Source organism: Schistocerca americana, chromosome 3, assembly GCF_021461395.2.
Source record: "Schistocerca americana isolate TAMUIC-IGC-003095 chromosome 3, iqSchAmer2.1, whole genome shotgun sequence".
NCBI classification, from domain to species: domain Eukaryota; kingdom Metazoa; phylum Arthropoda; class Insecta; order Orthoptera; family Acrididae; genus Schistocerca; species Schistocerca americana.
Window position 1 is genome coordinate 176,296,519 of NC_060121.1, and position 24,411 is coordinate 176,320,929.

Sequence of the window (24,411 nt, forward strand, 5' to 3'; positions counted from 1 at the left end):
GTCAGGAAGGTAGAAAGTTGCATATCTAGGATTCTGTCCACTTTTATAGTTTACTTCTTCAGCTAGCCTCGCTAGAAAGTGTAGGATAGGATGTGTGCGTGCTGTGTGCAAATGCAGGAGGAGCTGGCTGCAGTTTGCGAACAGCTGAATGTAGTTTTGGCTACGGCTGATCACCTTCAGGCTGCTGCCTTAGTGTGTAGCAGTGGCAGAGAATCTGGGGTGTAGCGTGGGACACTTCAGGTGTCGCTTGTTCCACCCAGGGACTCTGCTGCCAAGGTACCTCCTAGCCCGCAACATGGTGGATCTGTCCTCATAGCAGAGTGAGTGGCAGGCAGTAACAGATTCATGTCACTCAAGGTGGAGGGAATGGCTGTGTGGCTTCACCCATTCACCCTGTGAGTGGACAGGTGGCTGCTCCTTCAGCAGTGGTCTGAGAAGGTACACAGGGGGAGGAGTTTACTAGTTATCAGGAGCTCCAACATTAGGCACATTATGGAGCTTCTTAGGCAGATAGCATTCAGGGCTGGAAAGAAAGCTTGCTTTCACTAGGTGTCTGCCGGGAGGCCTCATCCAAGATGCAGAGGGGCCTTGCCTGAGGCTATCAAGCATGCAGGATGCAGTCTGCTGGTTGCTCATGTCAGCAACACTGACATCTGTTGCATGGGTTCTGAGGCCAACCTCAGTTCATATAGGCAGATGGTGGAAGTGGTGAAGGCTGCTGGCCTTAAGCATGGTGTGCATGCAGAGCTTTCAATTTGCTACATTGTTCCCAGAGTTGACAGTGCTTCGGTTTGAAACTGAGTGGAGAGTCTCAACCAAAGGATTTGTCAGTTCTGTGACAGTCTTGGCTGCAGATTTCTAGACATGCATTATCGACTGGAGATTCGTAGGACTTCCCTTGAAAGGTCAGGGATGCACTACACAAAGGAAGCAGCTACCCGGGTAGAGGGTACTTGTGGGGTGGACATGAGGGTTTTGTAGGTTAGGTGGTAGTCTGAGGTACTCTGATGAACACTTGCCAGTTGATACGCAGCAAGGGAAGTCAGACTGCCTTGCGAATAAAGACACTTCAACTGTCAAAATTTTATCAGTACACTGTCAAAATTTTATCAGTACACTGTCAAAGTATTCGTAACAAAGTTCCTGAATTTTGCTGCCTTCCAGTAAAGTTCTTGCACTCATATTATTCTCAGGACTGAGAGCTGGCTGAAACCTGGAGTGGAGAGCTCCGAGATATTTAGCAAATCATGGAACATATATAGCAAAGACAGACAATAGGCCATAGAAGGGGATGTGTTCACTGCAATTGACAAAAATATTGCCTGTATTGAGGTTGAAGCTGAGTGTGACAGTCAAGTTATCTGGTCGTGTGTAACAGGTGAAACCAAGTTAATTGTTGGATGTTTTTACCAGCCACCCACTTTCGCTGTGACAGTTCCAGAGTCATTCACGGAAAGCCTATGGTCAGTAGTGCGTAAACACTCGGATCATGCAATACTGGTTGGAAGTGAATTTAATCTGCTAAGTAGAGACTAGGATGTCTATGGATTCATTGCAAGAGGTACAGACACGCAGACTTGTGAAGTACTTTTGAACACGAGCAGCTAGTTTGGCAGCCTATATGCAATGGAAATACCTTGGACCTTGTAGCTACAAATAGGACAGACATTATCAACAGCATCAGTATAGAAATGGGGATCAGCAATCATGATGTCGTTATAGCAACTATGGTTATGAAAGTTAATAAATCAATTAAGAAGGCTGGAAAAGTGTTTCTCAAGGTGTATACACAGACAAGGAAAAAAAAAATTCCCAGATCTTTCCCCAGTTAAAAATACTTTCTCCTACGTGAACATACAACTTTACCATGTTAAGTGACAGTATACTTTTCCTCGTAATTGTAAAACTTATCAATCCTTTGAATGATTATGGTTTTATACACCAGTGTAGAACTTCCCAGCACTTTAGAAAACAAAACTCAAGAAAAAAAAATGTTTTGGAAAGATCTTTGATGTGCACCAACATGTGCACTGCATATTTTCGTATTAGGAAAGTATAAATTTGAATTCCACCACACACCGCATGTTACTTTCCAAAGCATTGAAATCGAGATTGTGATGTGCTTTTGTAAGCTAGACATAGCTCATGTCACGTGATCTTGCCGGCCGATGACAGAGAATATTCAGAGCATAGGACATGTGATGTAGTCAGCCAATAGCAACATCCCTGTTAAGTAGCACAAACCCACAAACAGTAAAAGTTAATAGTTTAAATTAATACACATAGTGTTGCTACAAGAAAAAAAAAAGCTTTCACTTATAATATTGGTCACTAAGATCAATAAGCAGCAAGAGAAGCTAAGCTTTCACATATAATGTTTATCTTTTTTGCACTTGTTACACTTTAAGATAAATCACACAAATGTGCCAGTAAAATTTTTAACAATGACATAAAATTCTTCTAAATGGTCATCCTCAAAGAGTTGATTTTTAAATGAGAGTCAAATGCTCTGTGATTTAAGAAATTCATCATACATTCTCGCACATACTTCACCTTGCGTAAAAGGAAATTTACTTTGAAAGTAAAGCTTTTCAAACAACCATTCATAATATTTTCCCATGACCAGTTAGAAACAGGTTCATTTCAGCAGTTGCCAGAGAGCACCAGGTAATAGGCATCACCATGCTTGTACAGCTACTATGACGCAGGAAGCCTGTACGTTTGTAAAACATTGAAAGGTCTTACATTGGGTCATAAAAGAAACAAGACATTAGAGGATACCTCAAGAGCATCAGAATTTTGTGAACAATACTAAATTGCATAATTCGGCTTAAAGTGCACATTTGTATCTCCAGATTCGGATGTAAATTTTCTTGGATTACCACTACTGTATCATCTCATGTTTGGTTCTTTATTATGGCATAATGCCTCACATGCTAGAAAATGAAAACATGCACTTGAAATGCAGCGACCAGTTGAAACTAGCCAACAGTGTGAAATTAAACACTTTGTTTCAAACAAATTGACTGCCTCAGTGGAAAAGATTAATAAAAGCCAAATTTCTTTAGCAAACCGACAAAAATAACTTCATTTTTCTGCAAGGCAATTAGTGCTTGACTGTCAGAAAGGTGGAAATAAAACAAAATCTGAAACTAATAACATATTTTAGCCTTCCGCATTTATGTGAATGTATTTTAATTCACTTCATAGCTCCCAGAAATCCATTTTGTTTTCATGTGACATGAGAGCAATAAATGAAGAGGAAACAGAAAATCACTAAATGTACACACAGGTCATGTGGAGACTACCCACCTCCCCACTGCAATTCAAGAGTGCTCTGTGCATCAGCCCCAGATCTATGATATTTCCGGACTGGGGCAATACTAGATAGTGGCCCCCCTCCCCACCCTCGAGCGTTTGAGGCAGAAAATTTGCGCTCTCTATTGCCTATGAGCTAATAACTTGCTGTTTTGTGTGACACAAAATTAAATATAGGATGCATAGATCCAGACAATGGAAAATCCAGGATGGAAGTAACAATATCAGAGAAGGAAAGTTGCTATTCACCATATAGCGGAGATGCTGAGTCGCGATAGGCACAACAAAAAGATTCAACAAAAAGATTCACACAATTAAAGCTTTCGGCCACTAAGGCCTTTGTCAGCAGTACACACACACACACACACACACACACACACACACACACACACTCACGTAAACGCAACTTGCACACACGTCTGCAGTCTCAGAGGCACACACGTCTGCAGTCTCAGAGAGCTGAAACCACACTGCTTTGTGAGTCTTTTTGTTGTGCCTATTGCGACTCAGCATCGCAGCTACATGGTGAGTAGCAACTTTCCTTCTCTGGTACTGATACATAGAACCAATAAAGACAAAAGACAAGCACAACAGTACACATTTCTTCAATCCTTAAGTCTTGACATCTTTTTTCTCTCTAATCTTGCTACAGCGTTACATGGAATGCTTTCCTTTCTGGGAAAGGATCTATTACCTCATCAAAGTTTGTCAAACATTTTGCTACATGAAAAAATGAAATGTCGTTCTCTAATACTGAAAAAGCTGTTAATACAAATAGTACCCAAGACTGGTGTGGTTTCTCAATCTGATTACAAAATAGGCCTTCCTGATATTGCAGCAGTTGTAGCACACACCAAATAAACGTGACTGTTTTGGCACAAATGGTCATTTTTATAACACAACAGAATATAATTCACAAAGTACCAATATGAAATGCCTATTAGGCCTACTACAAGCAGAGAGCTTTATATTAGGAAATAGTTCATTCATACGCTCCAGCTTCTCAAGCATAAGATCGAAAAGTAGTAGTAAGAAATTTTTATATAAACTTGGAATGTCATATTCTTCCATAATTTGCGCGATGTCCCCATTTCATCTCCTTCCCCATTCTAATAAACCTGTTATTGCTGTTAGTCATTTATTTCCATCCTGGTAGTCTTGGCATTCACCCGTTTGGCTTTTTTCTACTCAGTTCTTATAGCCCCGTCCCCTTTTGTCAGCAGGAAGTTTATTTCTAGATGTGATGGGGTTTCCCCTGGCAGTGACATCATGTGTGATACACGCGTTCAAAAATCAACTTATGATTCATTCAGAAATCAACTTAGAATGTGTTCAAAACCAACAGGGGTGCGTTTCAAAATCATATGAATAACTGATAGACCAATGTGCGCTGGATGCTAGGCGCTTTGTGAAACAAGGTTGTTTTCTTCAAGAATATGAATTTGGTGACCCCCCCCCCCTCCCGAAATTGCTGCCTGGGGAAGATACTCTGGTTAGCCCTCCCGCTCCCTAAATCATCTGGGCCTGTTGCGCATGTGTGAATCTGGGAGCTTGAGCACGCCAGTAAAATTTTTCTGGGTAGCATCTGGTTGCTTGCTGCTACTGCTTATACAGCTAACAACCACATTTCTGTAGCCAAAAGTGGGAGAAGATACTACTCATACACGACTCAACTGCACATGCGTACAAGCTCACTCACAACTGCTCAAATGAATCTAATGGAAACGGTTGTGACATCAAGTTCATCGGAGGCAATTGTTGTTATGAAGCACTGCATAGTCTTCCTAAAGCATTTGATACATTTTGCTATTGGCAGATGCTTGTATGAGTACTGTGTTTTGTTGTATATGGCACATTTCCTTTGCAACTTAAGTTTTCTCTCTCTCTCTCTCTCTCTCTCTCTCTCTCTCTCATTCATGATTTATTGATGCAGTATTATTCTGCAGCACCGAGATGCAGTAATATTCTTTGTTACAGTACTCATTCTTACCAGTCAAAATTACAAAAATTTAACTGTAAACTACAACAATGAAAAGTTCCCAGAATTCTAAAAAATTCCGGGGTTTTTCCCGGTTTTCTCCCGGATGAAAAAACTCCTCGGTTCTTCCTGGATCTCCCAGTTGTCCCGCATCATATACACCTCAGTTTCTGCTAGAAAGAGCAGATAAGCAGTTGTTAGCATCTCACTTGAACAGTTAATTGACATCATTTAATTCCAGTAGGATGGACATAGGGGAATTATGGGCACTATTTAAGCAGTTTGTAAATCATGATCTGGAGAATTATGTGCCTAGTAAGTGGATTAAGGATAGGAAAGATCCGCCACAGCTTAATAACGAGATTCAGAAAATGCTGAGGAAGCAGGGGCTGTTGCACTCTCGGTTCAAAAGAGAACATGCAAATGATAAAAAGCAAAGGTTATCAGAGATTTGTGCACCTATGGAAAGATCTATGAACAAAGCATACAACAACTACCACGCTCACTCCTTACCAAAAGATCTGGCAGAATACCTGAAAAAATTCTGGTCCTATGTAAAATCACAAAGTAACTGTAAGGCTTCTATCCAGTCACTTGTTGACCGGTCTGGCGTGGCAGTTGAAGATGGCAAAACGAAAGCCAAAGTTTTCAATTTCACATTCAAGAAATAATTAATGCAGGAGAAGTATGCAAACATGCCGTTGTTTGACCACTGAACAGACTCCTGTATGGATGACATAGTAATAAGCATTCCTGTCGTAGAGAAACAACTGAAAGAGTTGAAAAAAATAAGTCACCAAGTCCATTTGGAATCCCAGTTCTGTTTTACAAGGAGTCTTCTAGGGCTCTGGCCCCTTACCTAGCTTGCATGTATCACAAATCTCATACTCAGCTAAGAGCTGAGTCCCAAGCGACTGGAAAAAGCGCAGGTGACTCCTGTATGTAAAAAGAGCAAAAGAACAGACCCACAAAATTAAAAACTAATATCCCTAATATCGGTTTTCTGCAAAATCCTTGAACACATACTTAGTTCAAATATAATACATTTTCTTGAGACCAAGAATCTTACGTACACTAATCAGTATGGTTTCAGAAAGCATCACTACTGTGAAACTCGGCTTGCCCTTTTTTCACAATGTACTGTGAACTATAGATGAAGGGCAACAGGCATATTTCTAGATATCTGGAAATTGTCTGACACGGTGCTCCACAGCAGGCTGTTAGAGAAGGTAAGACCATATGGACTATGGTCAGAGATATGCGAGTGGCTTGAAGACTTCTTAAGTTATAGACCCAGAATGATGGTGAGGGTATCATCAGGAGTGCCCCAGATATTATTCTCTATATACATAAATGATTTGGCGGAAAGGGTGGGCAGCAATCTGCAATTATTTACTGATGATGCTGATGTGTATGGTAAGGTGTTGAAGTCAAATGACTGTAGGAGGACACAAGGTGACTTAGACAAAGTTTATAGTTGATGTGATGAATGGCAGCTAGCTCTAAATGTAGAAAAATATAAGTAGTGTGGATGACTAGGAAAAACAAACCTGTAATGTATAGATACAGCATTAGTAGTGTCCTACTTGACACAGTCACTTCTTTTACATATCAGTGCATAATGTTGCAAAGCAATATGAAGTGGAACTAGTATGTGAAGATTGTGGTAGGGAACGTGAATGGTTGACCTTGATTTAGTGGGAGAATTCTACAAAAGTGTGGTTCATTTGTAAAGGAGAATGCCTATAGGACACTAGTGCAGGCAACACTCAAGTATAGTTCCATACCAAGTCAGATTAAAGGAAGACACCGAAGCAGTTCAGAGTCTGGCTGCTAGATTTGTTACTGGAAGGTTCGAACAGCACACAAGTGTTACAGACGTGCTTCAGGAACTCAAATGGAAATTCCTTGAAGAAATGTGACATTCTTTTCGAAGAACACTGTTGAGAAAATTTAGAGAAATGGCATTTGAAGCTGAATGCAGAATTATTCTACTGCCTCCAACATACACTGCGTATAAGGAACAAGAAGCTAAGATATGAGAAATTAAGGCTCATATGGAGGCATACACACATTCGTTTTTCCATCACTATTTACGAGTGGTACATGAAAGGAAACTACTAACAGTAGTATGTAGTACCTTCCGCCATGCACCGTATGGTGGACTGCAGAGTATCTATGTAGATGACTGCAGAGTATCTATGTAGATGCAGTTGTGAAAGCTAGGGTAGTGTATGTATTTTCATATGCAACTATCAGCAGTACTGACATTTCTCCTCAAGACAAACACTGGCCAGCAATTTTGTCTCGTAACTTTATAGTTTTCTTGAGAAAATTTTCCTTTTGCTGTGTAAATGAGAAATATTGAATATATTATCATTACAATGTGGAAATGATGGCAGTTCATCCCCACATTTCAGTTAAGGGCAGTGAGCATGGTGATTTTATGTTGCATATATACGATTCTATAGTATACAAGAAATGTTAATTTATATGAAAACGATGTTTTATTCTTTCACTGCAAATGGAGAATGTTATGAACTAAATGGATGGCTAGCTACTTTGACTGAAAATTACATCTGTAAAGACAAATAAAAGTTTGCATCAAATAAATGAAATTCTTAAAAATAAGCAGTCTCTCTGGTGAGAAATCAATGTGAATATGAAATAAAAGAGTGATGGAAGAGTTTGGCTACCAAAGGTCATGACCAAAATAATTATTAAACCGAATCATCAGTTGCTCAAGCTAAAGAAACTATCAAAAGGAAATGAGTGACAGACATCCTAGCGATCAGATTGAATCAAATGTTTTCCTCCTTTAGACATAACAAATCACATCAAATATCTCCCTCTATCAGACGAAGAACAAGAAATGGAAGGAGGAGAAAACTTAAAGACTAAATATGATATAATAGAAGTATATGTGAATCACTGATTATCAAGAATGTTTTGTAATAATGTATAAATAAGGATTTCACTCACTTTTTCCAATTCTCTTGCGCAAATTATAGGGTGTCTTTGCTGTATCCGCATCAAGTTGCCTCAGTCGAGTTGAAGGAGTTTGAACCTGCCTCGACGGTGTCCTCAGTTTCCTCAGTGGAGTGCACACAGAGAGTCTTCGCTGAGGGGTTCTGGTTTTACTCCGAGTATGAGAACTAGTTGGGGTGGCGTGGCCACTGAGTCCACGTGCCTTAGTTACCCCTTCCTGGTCAGGTGTCTGTACAGATGCCAAAGCACTTCTTCTTTTTGGTGTCTGGAACTGGCCATTGAGTCCATGTGCCTTAGGTATTCCTTCCCGGTCTGGTGTCTGCACAGATTCCAAAGCTTTCTGCGCCAAAGCATTCCTCCTTTTTGGTGTCTGGAATCCAAACATCTGTTCCCCCTTGACGTTATCATCCCCAAGGAGAGCTATAAATAAGATAATAAAATACAATTATAAGAAATTACAGACAAACAGTTCTTATGCCGCAAATACATAACATTAACTATAGGTTTTCATTCAACCTACAGGTGAAGGGTCATGAGCTGATTTGTGTCATTGCTACGCAGAGAAGTGTATTCTTATTGTCTGGTAGATTTTGTGAATTGTAAAAGACTAAAATCTATCATTTTCTATTAATGTTAATGTAATTAGGTTTACATTATATTGTTTGCCATGAGCTTGTTGAGATTTTCAGAATTTATATTGAACTTAATAAGAGTTCACGTCAAATGCTAGTCAGTGGCTCTTATTTCAGTACAGTTAGCTATCATCGATGAGGAATTTATTCATTTTTGCCTGCTTAGAACTAAGTCTAATGATTACTTTCACTGGAAGGGGAGATTGACTATGAAGAAGAGTTTATCATAACATTATGAGAATACAGAATTTATCTACTGTGAATTGTTTGCAGCCCGCCGGAGTGGCCGTGCGGTTCTAGGCGCTACAGTCTGAACCCAAGCGACCGCTACAGTCGCAGGTTCAAATCCTGCCTCAGGCATGGATGTGTGTGATGTCCTTAGGTTAGTTAGGTTTAATTAGTTCGAAGTTCTAGGCGACTGATGACCTCAGAAGTTAAGTCGCATAGTGCTCAGAGCCATTTGAACCATTTTTCGACCTACGGTATCCTGCTACTATAAGTGAGGCAAGATCCTTCTCATGCTCTGCTTGGAATCGTATTCGTGTCGCGTCAGGTCCATATATGGCAATCATCTGTTGTTGATATGCTGGGGAATCCAGAGCGAGGTTCATCGTTGGCATCTTCTTGGCCATCTTGGAAGAGCTTGTACCACTTTTAACCATTTTTTTATTTAGAGTAGACTCACCGTAAGCCACTGTCAAAATTTCAAGCACTTGTTTCCATTTTTCACTCAAATTTTGATGCAAATTCTTTGCTCCTTTTTTTATAATAATCGAAAATCACCAAGCATACTAAAACACATCTCACCTTTCTATCTGTCAAAAACAAATGTAGTATGCTGTACACTTGAAAGTGAAAATATGTGTAGGACATGTGTACCAACATAAGAAAAAAAACATCAATAATCGAATGTACATTGCCCGCACAATTTGAAAAGCCACCTTACTTTTTGAAGAGCCCTCGTATATGTTTCTGATAGGCACAGAATTTATATATGCAAACAATTCAAATGGTGTGTGTGTGTGTGTGTGTGTGTGTGTGTGTGTGTGTGTGTGTGTGTGCACACTACACTACACACACACACACACACACACACACACACACACACACACTCTCACTCTCTCTCTCTCTCTCTCTCTCTCTCTCTCTCTCTCCCCCTCTCCCTCTCTCTTTACCATCCTCATGATCTGGGCAGTTAAACAACATCCCCGTTCCCTGTGACACAATGTTCCACAGCAACACTGCAATGTGATCACTGAAGCACACCCACAGCTTACAGTTACACAAGACTGGTGGCATTCAACTGCACCCAGGTCAGGAAACCGGGGTTCGCCAAGCATGTATCCAGCCAACAAATACTGAGCTCACTGAGGTGCTTGCCATTTAGAACAAACTGGGAGTGTGTGTAGCTTAATCGAAAATACCACAGCTGTGTGAGCATCACACTTCTGTGGGGAACTCCTGACAATACTCCTGCCTATGATGTACACTTGTTGTCCAGGACAATTATTTAAGAAGTCTGTTACTTAGGAAGTCTTTGAACCACTCACAGATCTGTGAACCTAAACCCTTCATTAACATTATGCAGTGGTGCACTGTGTTAAACACTTCCCAGAAATCTAAGAATATGGAATCTGCTTGTTGCCCTTTGTCCACGGTTCGCTGAATATCACGTAACAAAAGGGCAAGCTGAGTTTTACTTTTAGTCTACAAACATAGTAAAAAATATTGCGAATAAGTGGTCAAAATCAAATTGTTCAAATGGCTATAAGCACTATGGGACTTAACATCTGAGGTCATCAGTCCCCTAGACTTAGAAATACTTAAGCCTAACTAACCTAAGGACATCACAAACATCCACGCCCGAGGCAGGATTCGAACCTGCGACCGGAGCAGCCATCCGCTTCCGGACTGAAGTGCCTACAATCACTCAACCACTGTGGCCGGCTGAACAAGTAGTCCTTACCAGTTTGAGGATGTTCATATTGAAACTGGTATCAGTGACCATGAGGCAGTTGTAGCAACAATGATTAGAGGTATAAAATGCAGCCAACATAAGTATGAAGGTTTAGATACTTATTTTATATTTTCTCTTATGGATTTCTCTTTCTCTTTACCCAGTTTTCAAAATTTTGTCTCTTTTTACGACTTTCCCAATGGATTTTTTTTTCCTTCTTCAATCATTTTTTTCATATCGTATAGACACTTTTCCAGTGAGAAATTCTTCTCCGCTCATTACCTACTGTTAACCACTGTCTATTCTCAAAATTTTTGTACAATTTTTCAATTTTTTCTAAATTTTTTCTTTGCTTTTCTTCCGTTTTCTATCTTTTATCCATGCTCTGCATATCTTTTTGGTGACTCCCATGATTTCCAACACTCCAAACTGTCCTCAAATTCTGTTGATGAATCCCATCACATACTACATCCATTCTTTTCGAAAACATGCTTTAGCACTATCAAAACTAAGGCTGCAAATTCTGTTTCTAGAAACCTGCCTGACCCTTGGAGTTCATCCAAAAGGCTCAACATTGAAAGTCCCTATTTCTGGATGTAATCCTACTCTACACAAAGCTATTTTACAGTTTAAAATGCAGCAATCTCTTGCTCTTACCCAGCTAATCTGTGGGGATAGGCAAAATAGTGTGAACACCTGTACTTACTTGGAAAAGGTGTATTAATAAGGAGCTGGACCCCAATTTGCCCATAATACAGCTGTGATTCTTCTTGAAATATTGGCATACACTGATGGTATAGTCTCCAGTGGAATTTTATGCCACTCTTCGATAAGAACCTCTTCTAACTCCTGTGCTGCTAACTCAGGGCAGTAGTATCTTGATGCAAAATTTTCCTGATTGTGGATACTGGCATTAACAATCCCATCCATATACACATAAAATGAATGTTTGTCTTTCTGTTCCCACCATATGACCTCAAAAAGAATTGGCACAATTTACATGAGGTTTTTTTGTAAAATCATCATAGTGACGACGGAGGCCAAAATCTGCTCCAGAGTCTGTGCTCCAATACCGCCCACAGGAGTTTGATAATGTTTAAAGTCTGGGAACTGTGTTAGCCAGGGAAGATGCTGCAGTCCAGTTGCATGTTCCCCATACCATGATTGTATAGTGCTGGCTGTGTGAATGGGTGCATTATTGTCCTGAAATATGGCATCATTGTTGGGGAAAAACATTTGAATCATGGAGTGCACTTGATCACCTGAAACATTCACACAATTGCTGGCTGTTACACGGTCTTTGAGAGTAAAGATGAGACTAGCAGAATAGCATTATATAGCTGCCCACACCATCACACTTCCACCTCCACACTTAACAGGTGGAATCAAGCAATTAGGATTGTAGGCTTCTTTTGGCGTTCTTCAGATGCAAACCCAGCCAATGTTGGAAATAACAGAAAGATTGACTCGTCTGACCATATGACGTGTTTCCACTGATCAGTCATCCATGATTTATGCTCCTGACACCATGTTTTACGCTTCTTTGCATTGGTTGTTGTCACTGATGGTTTCTGCAAAGCACCTCATTCATGAATATTCGCTTTGTAGAGTTCTTGGCAGACAGTGTCAACAGATACAGGGTCTCAAAGATGGCTATTGAGCTCTGCAGTCACTTTAGCCACCGTAGTTTTGTGTTGTTTTGACACAATTAGTGTTAGTCTCTCATTTAGTTTGATTTGTGCCCACTATTACATTTACACAATGATGGCTTTGCATGTTTTGTGTAGGCTGTCATGACTGCTGAAGCAGTTGGTCTTGAAACTTTTAATATGTTGGCTGTTTTGGTTACTGATGCTCCAGCTAATCGGGCCCTCTTTGGAACTCTGTTTGGTCTTCATTTTACGTCAACCTTGGCCTCTGAATGCAAATACAAAGTGTGCACTACTCATAAACAAGCTGCACTGATGTCTAGTCCTTAATGAAGAAACACAGTCCAGCGCGACACATGCCTTACCTGTGTTGTTGACGATCAAAAACAACCATTCCATAACTACCACTGCTCACATTATTCTGCCTATCCTCTGTATATGCCTAATCAGCCAGTCTCCATTCAACCAGACTTCTCTTCTCCAACAAAATCCTGCAGGTGTCTGCGCCTCATGTTTCCTTGGATGGTATCATCCACCAAGCCAGCTTCAAACTGCAACAAAATGCCAAACTTCACCTCAAAAAGCTATCCCACCTTCTCCTAAACTACATGAATAGTGGTGTTTCCCTTCCTGTCCCTCTGCAGCTCCCTAAACAGCCACACCATCAGCCACCACCTCTCTCCTACAAACCAAGCTGAGCCAACCTCCTTAACATCCCACAGCCTTCAGCACTGCCTCCAAGACCAAGAACAACCCATAATCACAGGAACCAGTCACAACAGTACAGTGTCCTCACCCTCTTGTCTAAAGCACTTTCTCCTCCTGAATTATCTGTATTATCCGAGGGTCTCACTTTCAGCACTAAACATGCATTTGATCATGCTGCTTTGATGAAGGACCTGCTTTCCTTCATGCATAATATCAACTGTAAATATCAGTTTGCAACCCAATCCCAAAACATTTCCAACAGCAAACTTGACATTGAACCCTGCCTTGAACAGCTTCAAATGCAATCACAACTTTCAAGGTCACACCTTACAAGCATTTCGAGAATTCCTCACATCCAGCATTGCTTCACAATTCTTCCTCAGGCCCCTACAACATGATCCTAACTATCCTTTGCAGAACTCCAGGTTCTATGTTCCCTAAAAGTTGATGACTCCATCATTATCCTCCCAGCAGACAAGGATCTAGTGCTGTAGTAATTGACCGAAAGGAGTATGACAGTGAAGGTCTACACCAGCTGTCTGACACCTCTACATGCAGCATCTGCCATCAAGATCCCATTCCTGTGATTCAAACTGACCTGCAGTCTCTCCTAAAAACCTCAGGGCCCTCACAAGGACTAACACCACAATCCATAGACCTTCTCACCCCACCCAAACCACACACACCCCACCTTTTTTAACCTTCTTCCTAAGATCCACAAACCCAGTCATCCTGGTCGTCCTATGGTTACTGACTTCCAAGCACCCACCGAATGTATATCTGCCTTAGTTGATCAGCACCTGCAACCCAGAGTGCAAAGATTCCCTCCTATACCAAAGATACTAACTATTTCCTAGATCATCTGAAAGCCATACTCATCCTGCTCCACCACACACATTGCTTGTCACCATTGATGCCCCTCTCTCTTTACCAGCATCACCCATGTACCAGGTCTGTCTGCTGCTGAATATTTCCTACACACCTGATTACAAACCTATGACGTCCTTCCTACTCACCTTAATCAACTACTTCACCTTTGAGGGGCAGATATACAAACAGATCAGGCATACAGCCATGGGAACCCAAGTAGCTCCTTCCTATGCCAAACTTGGAGGGGGCTTTCCTGGGATCCATAAGTCTTCAGAACCTTGTTTGGTTTAGATACATTGATGACGTCTTTGCCATATGGACTCACGGTGAGGCTAAATCTCATATCTGTGTGGTGTCTGTTGATGCAATTGGAAGGTGGGGTTGCACTAGTCATGGCCTGCGCCTGAATAGGAGGGGGCGGATAGATTAGTTGATCTTCTTGCAGAAAATGTAAGGGGAGCCACATGCACACAAGACAAAATACCTGTGATTACTGGAGTCACAGGGACACATTTTTTAGGTTAGAGTCAGGTTACAGACAGTGAGTATTGAAAGAGATTAAAACAGAACAGTGCCATAATGTCTGTAACAGTACCCAAAGAAATAAAATTTGTGTATTTCATCAGAACATTAGAGGATTGAAAAATAAGATAGATGAGCTTTTTGTATGCCTAGAAAATGGGGTAAATTCTGAAGGTATAGATGTTTTGTGCCTCTCTGAACACCGTGTAATTGCATAACTGCAGGGATGGAGAAGTTACATGTAAGGGATTACAGATTAGCATCTTATTCATGTAGAGTCAACATGGAAAGGAAAGTTGCTACTTATATAAAAACTGGACACAAAGTCAAAAATATTGAAACAAATAGTTTTTGTGTAGATCAGATCCTTGAAGCATGTGCTTGTGAGTTGCTACTGCAATATACTTCTATAGTAATTGCAACAATCTACAGATCCCCTCAAGGGAACTTTCAGCTATTCATGAAAAATCTAGAGGTATTATTGAGCTACCTGTCAGACAAAAAGAAGCAGTTAGTGGTTTGTGGTGATTTGAATGTATATTTTTTAAAAGATATGGATAGGAAAAATGTTCTAAAATCTTTGTTTGTTTGTTTCAATCTAGTATCTGTTGTAAATTTTCTAACTCGTGTGCAGCAGGATAGTAGGTCACTTATCAATAACATTTTCATAAACAGTGCTCAAGCAGAAACAATTAATGTGTACCCAGTTGTTAATGGGCTATCTGATCATGATGCACAGTTAATGGAAATAACACATAAAGCACCTTACAGGCTTCAGGTAGGCTCATACACGGCAGGGAGGCTTATTGATGCGAACAGGATACAGAGTTTTAAGAGCAGCCTTGAAGAGGTAGAATGGGATGAAGTATACACAGAAAATGATGCTGATGCCAAATTCAATTTATTCCTCCGTAAATTTGTCTCAATATTTGACAGTCGCTTTCCTGAAACGTTATCCAAAAAAGCCATTACAAAGGCAAGTAAGCCATGGATTACTAAGGGAATTAAGATATCGTGTAAGAGGAAGAGGGAAACATATGGACAGGCCAGAATAAGTCAGGATCTGACGTTACTTGCTTACTACAAAAGATACTGTAATATTTTAAGGAAAGTCATTAAGAAGTCGAGAAGCTTGTGTGTTCTGACAGAAATTAATAATGACGATAATAAGATTAAAACTATATGGAACATTGTCAAACAGGAGACGGGGCAGCCTGACAGTGCACAACATACCATAGCAATAAAGCTAAATGATGATGTTGTGAGTGATAATTCACAAGTTGCAAGTATTTTTAACAATCACTTCTGGAATGTAGCTGCAAAAATAGGGTTAAAGGGTTCAGTTGAAGAAGCAAAAAAATATATTAAAAATGCCATTCCCCAGGACTTTAGGCGTTTAGAAATAGCACCAACATCCCTTACTGAAATTAAGGGAACTATAAACATACTGAAAAACAAGAGCTCATGTGGTGTTGATGGAGTCTCTAACAGAATTTTGAAGTGTTGTTCTAATTTAATATGTGGAGCCCTCAGTGATATATGTAATGCTTCACTGGCACAGGGAATTTTTCCAGACAGACTGAAATATGCAATTCTCAAACCTCTTCATAAGAAAGGGGACAAGAGTGACTTGAATAATTACAGACCAATCTCATTGCTGACTTCATTTTCTAAAATATTTGAAAAAGTTATGCATTCAAGAGTAGTCTCACATTTAAGTGAAAATAATTTACTCAGCATGTCACAGTTCGGATTCCGGACGGGTTACTTGACCGAGAATGCTATCTACGCATTTAACCATCAAATAGCACAAGCCCTAAATAACAAATTATCGCCAGTTGGTATTTTTTGTGATCTTTCCAAGGCATTTGACTGTGTGGATCATGTCACACTCTTAGAAAAACTCAGGTTTTATGGAATTGATGGCTACACACACAGCTGGTTTGAATCATACTTGACGAACAGAGAACAAAAAGTTGTGCTGAATGACACAAATAATGTTGGGAAGGTGGTAAATCCTAGTGAATGGGGAGTTATCACAACAGGAGTCCCACAGGGTTCAATTATGGGTCCTCTGCTGTTCCTTATTCATGTGGATGACCTCTCACTTAACATTCAGCAAGCAGAACTAGTACTTTTTGCAGCTGACACGAGTGTTATAATAAATCCCATTCCAGAAAAAGCAGCTGAAGGTATTTTTAAGGATGTCTTTCAAAGAATTATTAAGTGGTTCTCAGAAAATGGACTCTCCCTTAAATTTGAAAAAACTCACTATATCCAGTTCTGTACAGCAAATAGTCATATCGACAATTGATGTAGCACATGAACAGGGCACAGTTAACAGGGTAGATTTCTCCAAATTTTTGGGTGTTCACATTGATGACAACTTGAACTGGAAGAAGCATATTACTGAACTTCTCAAACAATTAAGTTCAGCTTCTTTCGCTCTTCATAGAATCGCTAGTCTTGGTAATAAACAGATCAGCCTCCTAACGTAATTTGCATATTTCCAATCAATAATGTCTTATGGAATAGTTTTCTGGGGTAACTCGCCACTTAGACATAAAGTATTGACTGCACAAAAGAGAGCAGTGAGGGTAATTAGTGGTGTGCACCCAAGGACGTCATGTAGGCACCTATTCAAGGAGTTATGTATTTTTAACTGCACCATCAGAGTACATATATTCACTAATGAAATTCGTTGTAAATAATCCATCTCAATTCGTGAAGAACAGTGATGTTCATACTTACAACACTAGAGGGAAAAATGACCTTTCCTCTCCATTATTGAAGCTGTCAGTTGCTCAAAAAGGAGTACATATTCAGCAACAAAAATCTTTGATCATTTGCCCAACAACAGAAAGTGTCTGGCAGGTAGCAGATAAAGGTTTAAATCTAGCTTAAAATCATTTTTTTTGGACAACTCCTTCTATTCCTGTCATGAATTTCTGTTTCAGAACTGGTAAAAAAAAATTGTACCTCTAAATATAGTTGCATGTGTAGAACTAAAAATTTCAGTAATATTAATATTAGCACTACTCATGTGTGTGTATATATCTTGAAATCCGACTTGTTCCATATCATATCGATAAAATAATCTACAGAACATGACATAACTAAACTAAGCTGACCTGTTAAAATTCCTAGAATCTCTGAATACCTTCTCCCAATTAAATTTCAAATGGTCCTGTTCTGCTCATGGGTGATTTTAACGCCAGGATTGGAAATCGAACAGAAGGGTATGAAAAGGTTATGGGTAAATTTGGAGAGGATATGGAGGCCAACAGGAGCGGGAAACAACTCTTGAATTTCTGTGCCAGTATGGGCTTAGTAATCACAAACTCCTTTTTTAAACATAAGAACATTCACCGGTATACTTGGGAAGGCAGGGGAACCAGATCTGTCATTGACTATATAATAACAGATCAGGAATTCAGGAAGGCTGTTAGGGACACATGTGTATTCAGGGGATTCTTTGATGACACTGATCATTATTTAATTTGCAGTGAAATTGGGATTGTGAGGCCGAAAGTGCAGGAGGTCAGGTCCATATGTAGGAGGATAAGAGTGGAGAAACTTCAGGATAAGGAAATCAGGCACAAGTACATAACAGCGATCTCAGAAAGGTACCAGTTAGTTGAATGTAGTCAATTACAGTCATTGGAAAAGGAATGGACAAGGTACAGGGACACAGTACTAGAAGTGGATAAAGAATGTCTTGGAACAGTAGTGTGTAAAAGTAGGATGAAGCAAACAGCTTGGTGGAATGACACAGTCAAGGCAGCCTGTAAAAAGAAAAAGAAGGCGTACCAAAACGGCTACATACTAGAACTCAGGTAGACAGAGAAAGTTATGTTGAAGAAAGAAACAAAACCAAACAGATAATTGCAGCATCCAAGAAGAAATCTTGGGAAGACTTTGGAAACAGGTTGGAGACTATGGGTCAAGCTGTTGGAAAACCATTCTGGAGTGTAATTAGCAATCTTCGAAAGGGAGGTAAGAAGGAAATTACAAGTATTTTGGACAGGTCAGGAAAACTGCTGGTGAATCCTGTGGATGCCTTGGGCAGATGGAGGGAATATTTTGAAGAGTTGCCCAATGTAGGTGAAAATACGATCAGTAATGTTTCAGATTTCGAGGTAGAATGGGATAGGAATGATGACGGAAATAGGATCACATTTGAGGAAGTGGAGAAAATGGTCAACAGATTGCAGTGCAATAAAGCAGTTGGGGTGGATGAAATTAAGTCGGAACTCATCAAATACAGTGGAATGTCAGGTCTTAAATGGCTACACAGGATAATTGAAATGGCCTGGGAGTTGGGACAGGTTCCATCAGACTGGAAAAAAGCAGTAATCACACCAATCTTTAAACATGGAAACAGAAAAGATTGTAACAACTACAGATGTATCTCTTTAATCAGCGTTGTGGGTAAAATCTTCTCTGGTATTGTTGAAAGGAAAGTGCGAGTATTAGTTGAGGACCAACTGGATGAAAATCAGTGTGGGTTTAGGCCCCTTAGAGGTTGTCAGGACCAGATCTTTAGCTTACGGCAAATAATGGAGAAGTGTTATGAGTGGAACAGGGAAATGTATCTATGCGTTATAGATCTAGAAAAGGCATATGACCGGTTTCCCAGGAGGAAGTTATTGTCTGTTCTACGAGATTATGGAATAGGAGGCAAACTTTTGCAAGCAATTAAAGGTCTTTACATGGATAGTCAGGCAGCAGTTAGAGTTGATGGTAAATTGAGTTCACGGTTCAGAGTAGTTTCAGGGGTAAGACAAGGCTGCAACCTGTCTCCACTGTTGTTCATATTATTTATGGATCATATGTTGAAAACAATAGACTGGTTGGGTGAGATTAAGATATGTAAACACAAAATAAGCAGTCTTGCATATGCAGATGACTTAGTCGTGATGGCAGATTCGATTGAAAGTTTGCAAAGTAATATTTCAGAGCTAGATCAGAAATGTAAGGACTATGGTATGAAAATTAGCATCTCCAAAACGAAAGTAATGTCAGTGGGAAAGAAATATAAACGGATTGAGTGCCAAATAGGAGGAACAAAGTTAGAACAGGTGGACGGTTTCAAGTACTTAGGATGCATATTCTCACAGGATGGCAACATAGTGAAAGAACTGGAAGCGAGGTGTAGCAAAGCTAATGCAGTGAGCGCTCAGCTACAATCTACTCTCCTCTGCAAGAAGGAAGTCAGTACCAAGACTAAGTTATCTGTGCACTGTTCAATCTTTCGACCAATTTTGTTGTATGGGAGCAAAAGCTGGGTGGATTCAGGTTACCTTATCAACAAGGTTGAGGTTACAGATATGAAAGTAGCCAGGATGATTGCAGGTACTAGCAGATGGGAACAATGGCAGGAGGGTGTCCACAATGAGGAAATCAAAGAAAAACTGGGAATGAACTCTATAGATGTAGCAGTCAGGGCGAACAGGCTTAGATGGTGGGGTCATGTTACACGCATGGGAGAAGCAAGGTTACCCAAGAGACTCATGGGTTCAGCAGTAGAGGGTAGGAGGAGTCGGGGCAGACCAAGGAGAAGGTACCTGGATACGGTTAAGAATGATTTTGAAGTAATAGGTTTAACATCAGAAGAGGCACCAATGTTAGCACTGAATAGGGGATCATGGAGGAATTTTATAAGGGGGCTATGCTCCAGACTGAATGGTGAAAGGCATAATCAGTCTTAAATGATGATGATGATAATGATGATGGTGGTCCTATTCCGAATCCCATGTCACTTTCCTTGATGTTGATCTCATCCTCACCATAAGCCAGCTGCACACTTCTGTTTGTATTAAACCTACTAACAAACAACAGCACTTACATTCTGACAGTTTCCACCCTTTCCATGTCAAACGTTCTCTCCCATACAGCCTTGGCATTCAAGGCAAATGTATTTGTTTTGATGCAGATTCCTTAGAGCAATACACGGTCATCCTCACCTCAGCCTTCACTGGACATAATTACTCCACCAGCTAGTTCAAAAGCAGATTTTCAAGGTTATCACATCTAATCCTGGTACTGCTGATTCCTTCAAAAAACAACTTCAGAGCACACCACTGGTCACTCAGTATTATTATGGCCTGTAATGTATTAATCAGTTACTTTGACAAGGCCATGACTTCCTACACCCATGCCCTGAAATGAGATCCATTCTGTCTGAAATTTTGTCCACCACACCTAAAATAGTTTTTCATCGCCCTTCCAATCTCCACAATTTTCCTGTCAGACCCTATGCTCCTTCTGCACCCATCTCCCTACCCTATGGCTCCTACTCCTGTGACCGCCCCCTCTGCAAGATTTGCCCTATGCATCCTTCTAACACCACCTATACCTGCCCTGTAACTGGCAAAAGATAGGGTACTATCAAAGGGAGAGCCATCTGTGAAATGACACACGTCATATACCAGCTGTTATTTAACACTGTTTGGCCTTTTACATCGGCATGACTACCACCAAAATATCAGCTAGGATGAATGGGCATAGGCAGAGTGTGTATACTGGTGACACACAGTATCCTGCTGCAGAATGTGCTCTACAACATGACTATTGTGGCCTCAGTGACTCTTTCACCACACACGCCATCTGGATTCTTCCCCCAGATGCCAGTTTCGCAGAACTCCACAAATGGGAACCAGCCCCACAACACAGCCTTGGTCCTTGCCACCCATATGGCCTTAATTTACATTATCTCAGCATTTCTTCACAGTAACTATTTCTTTCTTCTCTCCACTTTAGTTTTCTACACCTTTCATTTTCTCACCTGTGTATTTTTCTCTGTCCCCCTCCCACCTATGTTACGTGCAATGCACTTAGCTTCTCACTCTTATTAACTTGTACACAATGTTTTAGCAGTACTCTCTAGTCTTGTATACTACCCTGTCTTACAGCTTTAAGCTCTCCGGTATTCAAATCTCATTCAGTGTAGTCCCCAACAATCAGCCTCATCCCACCCAGTAAGTCTCCCCTGATCTGTGGTTCTGGGTGACTTTTCTGAAATCTACCCCTTTTCCTAGGCTTCTCCAGTCCTTTTCTTTCATCCCTCTCCCCTCCCCTTCAACCCTTCTGACTGAAGGAAGAGCCACTGGCTCCGAAAGATTGCCTAATTATAACCTCCTTTTATGTGTATGTTCTGCCACCACTTGGTGAGCAGATTTTTTATCTATCCAATTACACGATAAAAATTTAATATGTTAGATATAGAGGCAGTCTTGCCACATCATAAAGAGGAACTCAAAACATTTACCTCTTGGCACTGTAGTTACCATACACTTGACAGATATGTACATGGCAAAACAGTTCATGATAGAATTATCCCTTCATGATATACAGACAATGCAAAAAAAACTTCTGAAGAAACAGAGCCTACTGCTTAATAGGTGTGAAACAAAACACCAGAGAGATGCTGAATGAAAAGCATTTGGCTGTGAAGAGACCAACGTGTGTAGCCTTAACGACTGCTGCATGAAAATCTTATCAAAAGATTTCTCATAAAACCCAAAGCAATTCTGGTCATATTTAAAAGCTATAAGTGGGCCAAAATTACTACACTCCAGGACATCACAGGAACTGAAACTGGAGATAACAAAGCTAAAGCAGAAATACAAAATTCCATATTTGTATGTTCCTTTACAATGAAAGATACACAGATGTGCTGCCGAGAACTTGCAGCTGAGTTAGCTTTCATCTTAACCGTACTATACCTCCCAGGAATATACAGTATATTATGGTTAAGATGAACGCTAACTCAACTGCAAGTTCTCTATGGAATCTGAAAGGAATCCCTTCAGGCCTTAAAGCCTAGTTTAATTTTAGTGAATTTTGCTATTTCTCAAAGCCATTTATACTAATATAGCTATATGACTAATATATAGCTATATGACTAATCTTTGCAGTAGTGTGAAGAGTAAACTGGGCAGCACATCTGCATATCTTCCTTTGTAAAGGAACATAAACTGGGTAGCACATCTGTGTATTTTCCTTTGTAAAGGGACATACGAAAATGGAATTCAGTATTTCTGCTTTTGCTTTACTACCCCCATTTTCAGTTCCTAAACATCTTGGGTGTATGGACAGTAACTTTGGTCCACTGATAGCTTTTCAGTATGGCCAGAATTGCTTTGGTTTTTATGAGAAATCTTTCTACAAGATTTTCGTGCAGCAGTCATTGAAGTCTACACACATTGGCCTCTTCACAGCCACTTTTCATTCAGGCTCTCTCCTGAGAGGGAGAGAAAAAAATGCTCATTGATTGGAAAAAAAACATGTCACACCTGTCTACAACAATATAACAGAAACAATCCACAAAATTTCCATCCCAACTCACTGACATCCATATGTTGCAAAATTCTAAAAAACGAATTATGAGCTCAAACATAATGAGGTATATCAAAAAGAGTATCATCCTCCATGGCAATCAGCATGGATTCTGAAAATACTTTCAAGTCATCCTGAAAGGAAAGTAAACACAGTAGAGTCAATCCCTGCTGTCACTGATTAACAAAAGTTTGAATACATGGGGTAGCAAACAACATCTGTGGGTTGGTTGAGGATCTACATCAACATACAAACTCTGCAAGCCACCATATGATGCGTGGCGGAGGGTACCCTGTAGCGCTTCTAGTAATTTCCCTTCCGGTTCCACTGGCAAACAGAGCAGTGGAAATATGACTATCTATATGCCTCAATACAATCCCTAATATCTCTAATCTTATCTTCAAGCTCCTTACGCGAAATGTATGGAGGATTGTTCTGCGGTCATCCTTGAAAGCCGGTTCTTTAAATTTTCTCAAGAATGTTCCTCAGAAAGAATATGCCTTCTCTCCAGGGATTCCCATTCAAGTTCCCAAAGCACCTCCGTAACACTCGCATGTTTTCCAAACCTACCAGCAAGAAATATAGTAGCCTGCCTCTTAATCATTTCGGTGTCTTCCTTAATCTGACATGGTGCTGATCACAAACACTCGAACATTACTGAACAGGGCCTCACATTCTCTTTCCGTTTCATATTGCTTTGCAATGATATGCCTTGGTATTCAATCAACATGACTATGTCAAGCAGCACACTATTAATGCAGTACTCAAACTTCATTTTTTTTTTTCGTCTGCATTAACTTACATTTTTCTACATTTAGAGCTAGCTCCATTCATCACACCAACTAGAAATTTTGTCTCAGTCACTTTGTACCCTCTTACTGTCACTCCAACGACGACACCTATCCGTACATCACAGCATCATTGACATACAACCACAGACTGCTGCTTACCCTATCCAGCTGATCATTTATGTGTATAGATAACAACCATGCCCCTATTACACATCCTGGGGAGTTATTGACGATACCCTTGTCTCTGATGAACCCTCCAAACATCAAGGACAACATACTGTGCTCTGTTACTTAGGAAGTATTCAAACCACTCACATATCTGTGAACCTATTCTATATGCTTATATAATCATTAACAGTCGGCAGTGCAGTATCATGTCAAACACTTTACGGAAATTTAGGAATATGGAATCTGCCTAGTAGTCTTCATCCACGCTTCACAGGATATCATGTGAGAAAAATGCAAGCTGCGTTTCACATGAGCGATGCTTTCAAAAACTGTGCTGATTTGTGAACAGAAGCTTTTCCCTTTTAAGGAAATTTGTCACATGCAAACTGGAAGTATGTTAAAGGAATTTGCAGCAAATCAATGTTAAAGACATCTATCTGTAACTTTGTGTGCCTATTGTTTTACTCTTCTTACATACAGGAGTTGCTTA

General features: G+C 40.2%; 1 protein-coding gene across 2 annotated transcripts in view; it reads right to left on the bottom strand.

Annotated features, from left to right (window-relative positions):
* The window catches only part of LOC124605514 (origin recognition complex subunit 2), a 108,486-nt gene that overhangs the window by 78,847 nt on the left and 5,228 nt on the right, over positions 1 to 24,411 (bottom strand). For both annotated transcript variants that reach the window (XM_047137255.1, XM_047137256.1), the window contains one exon: positions 8,279 to 8,704. In XM_047137255.1, the coding sequence (XP_046993211.1) occupies positions 8,279 to 8,704 (426 nt within the window). The remainder of the gene's footprint in view (positions 1 to 8,278; positions 8,705 to 24,411) is intronic.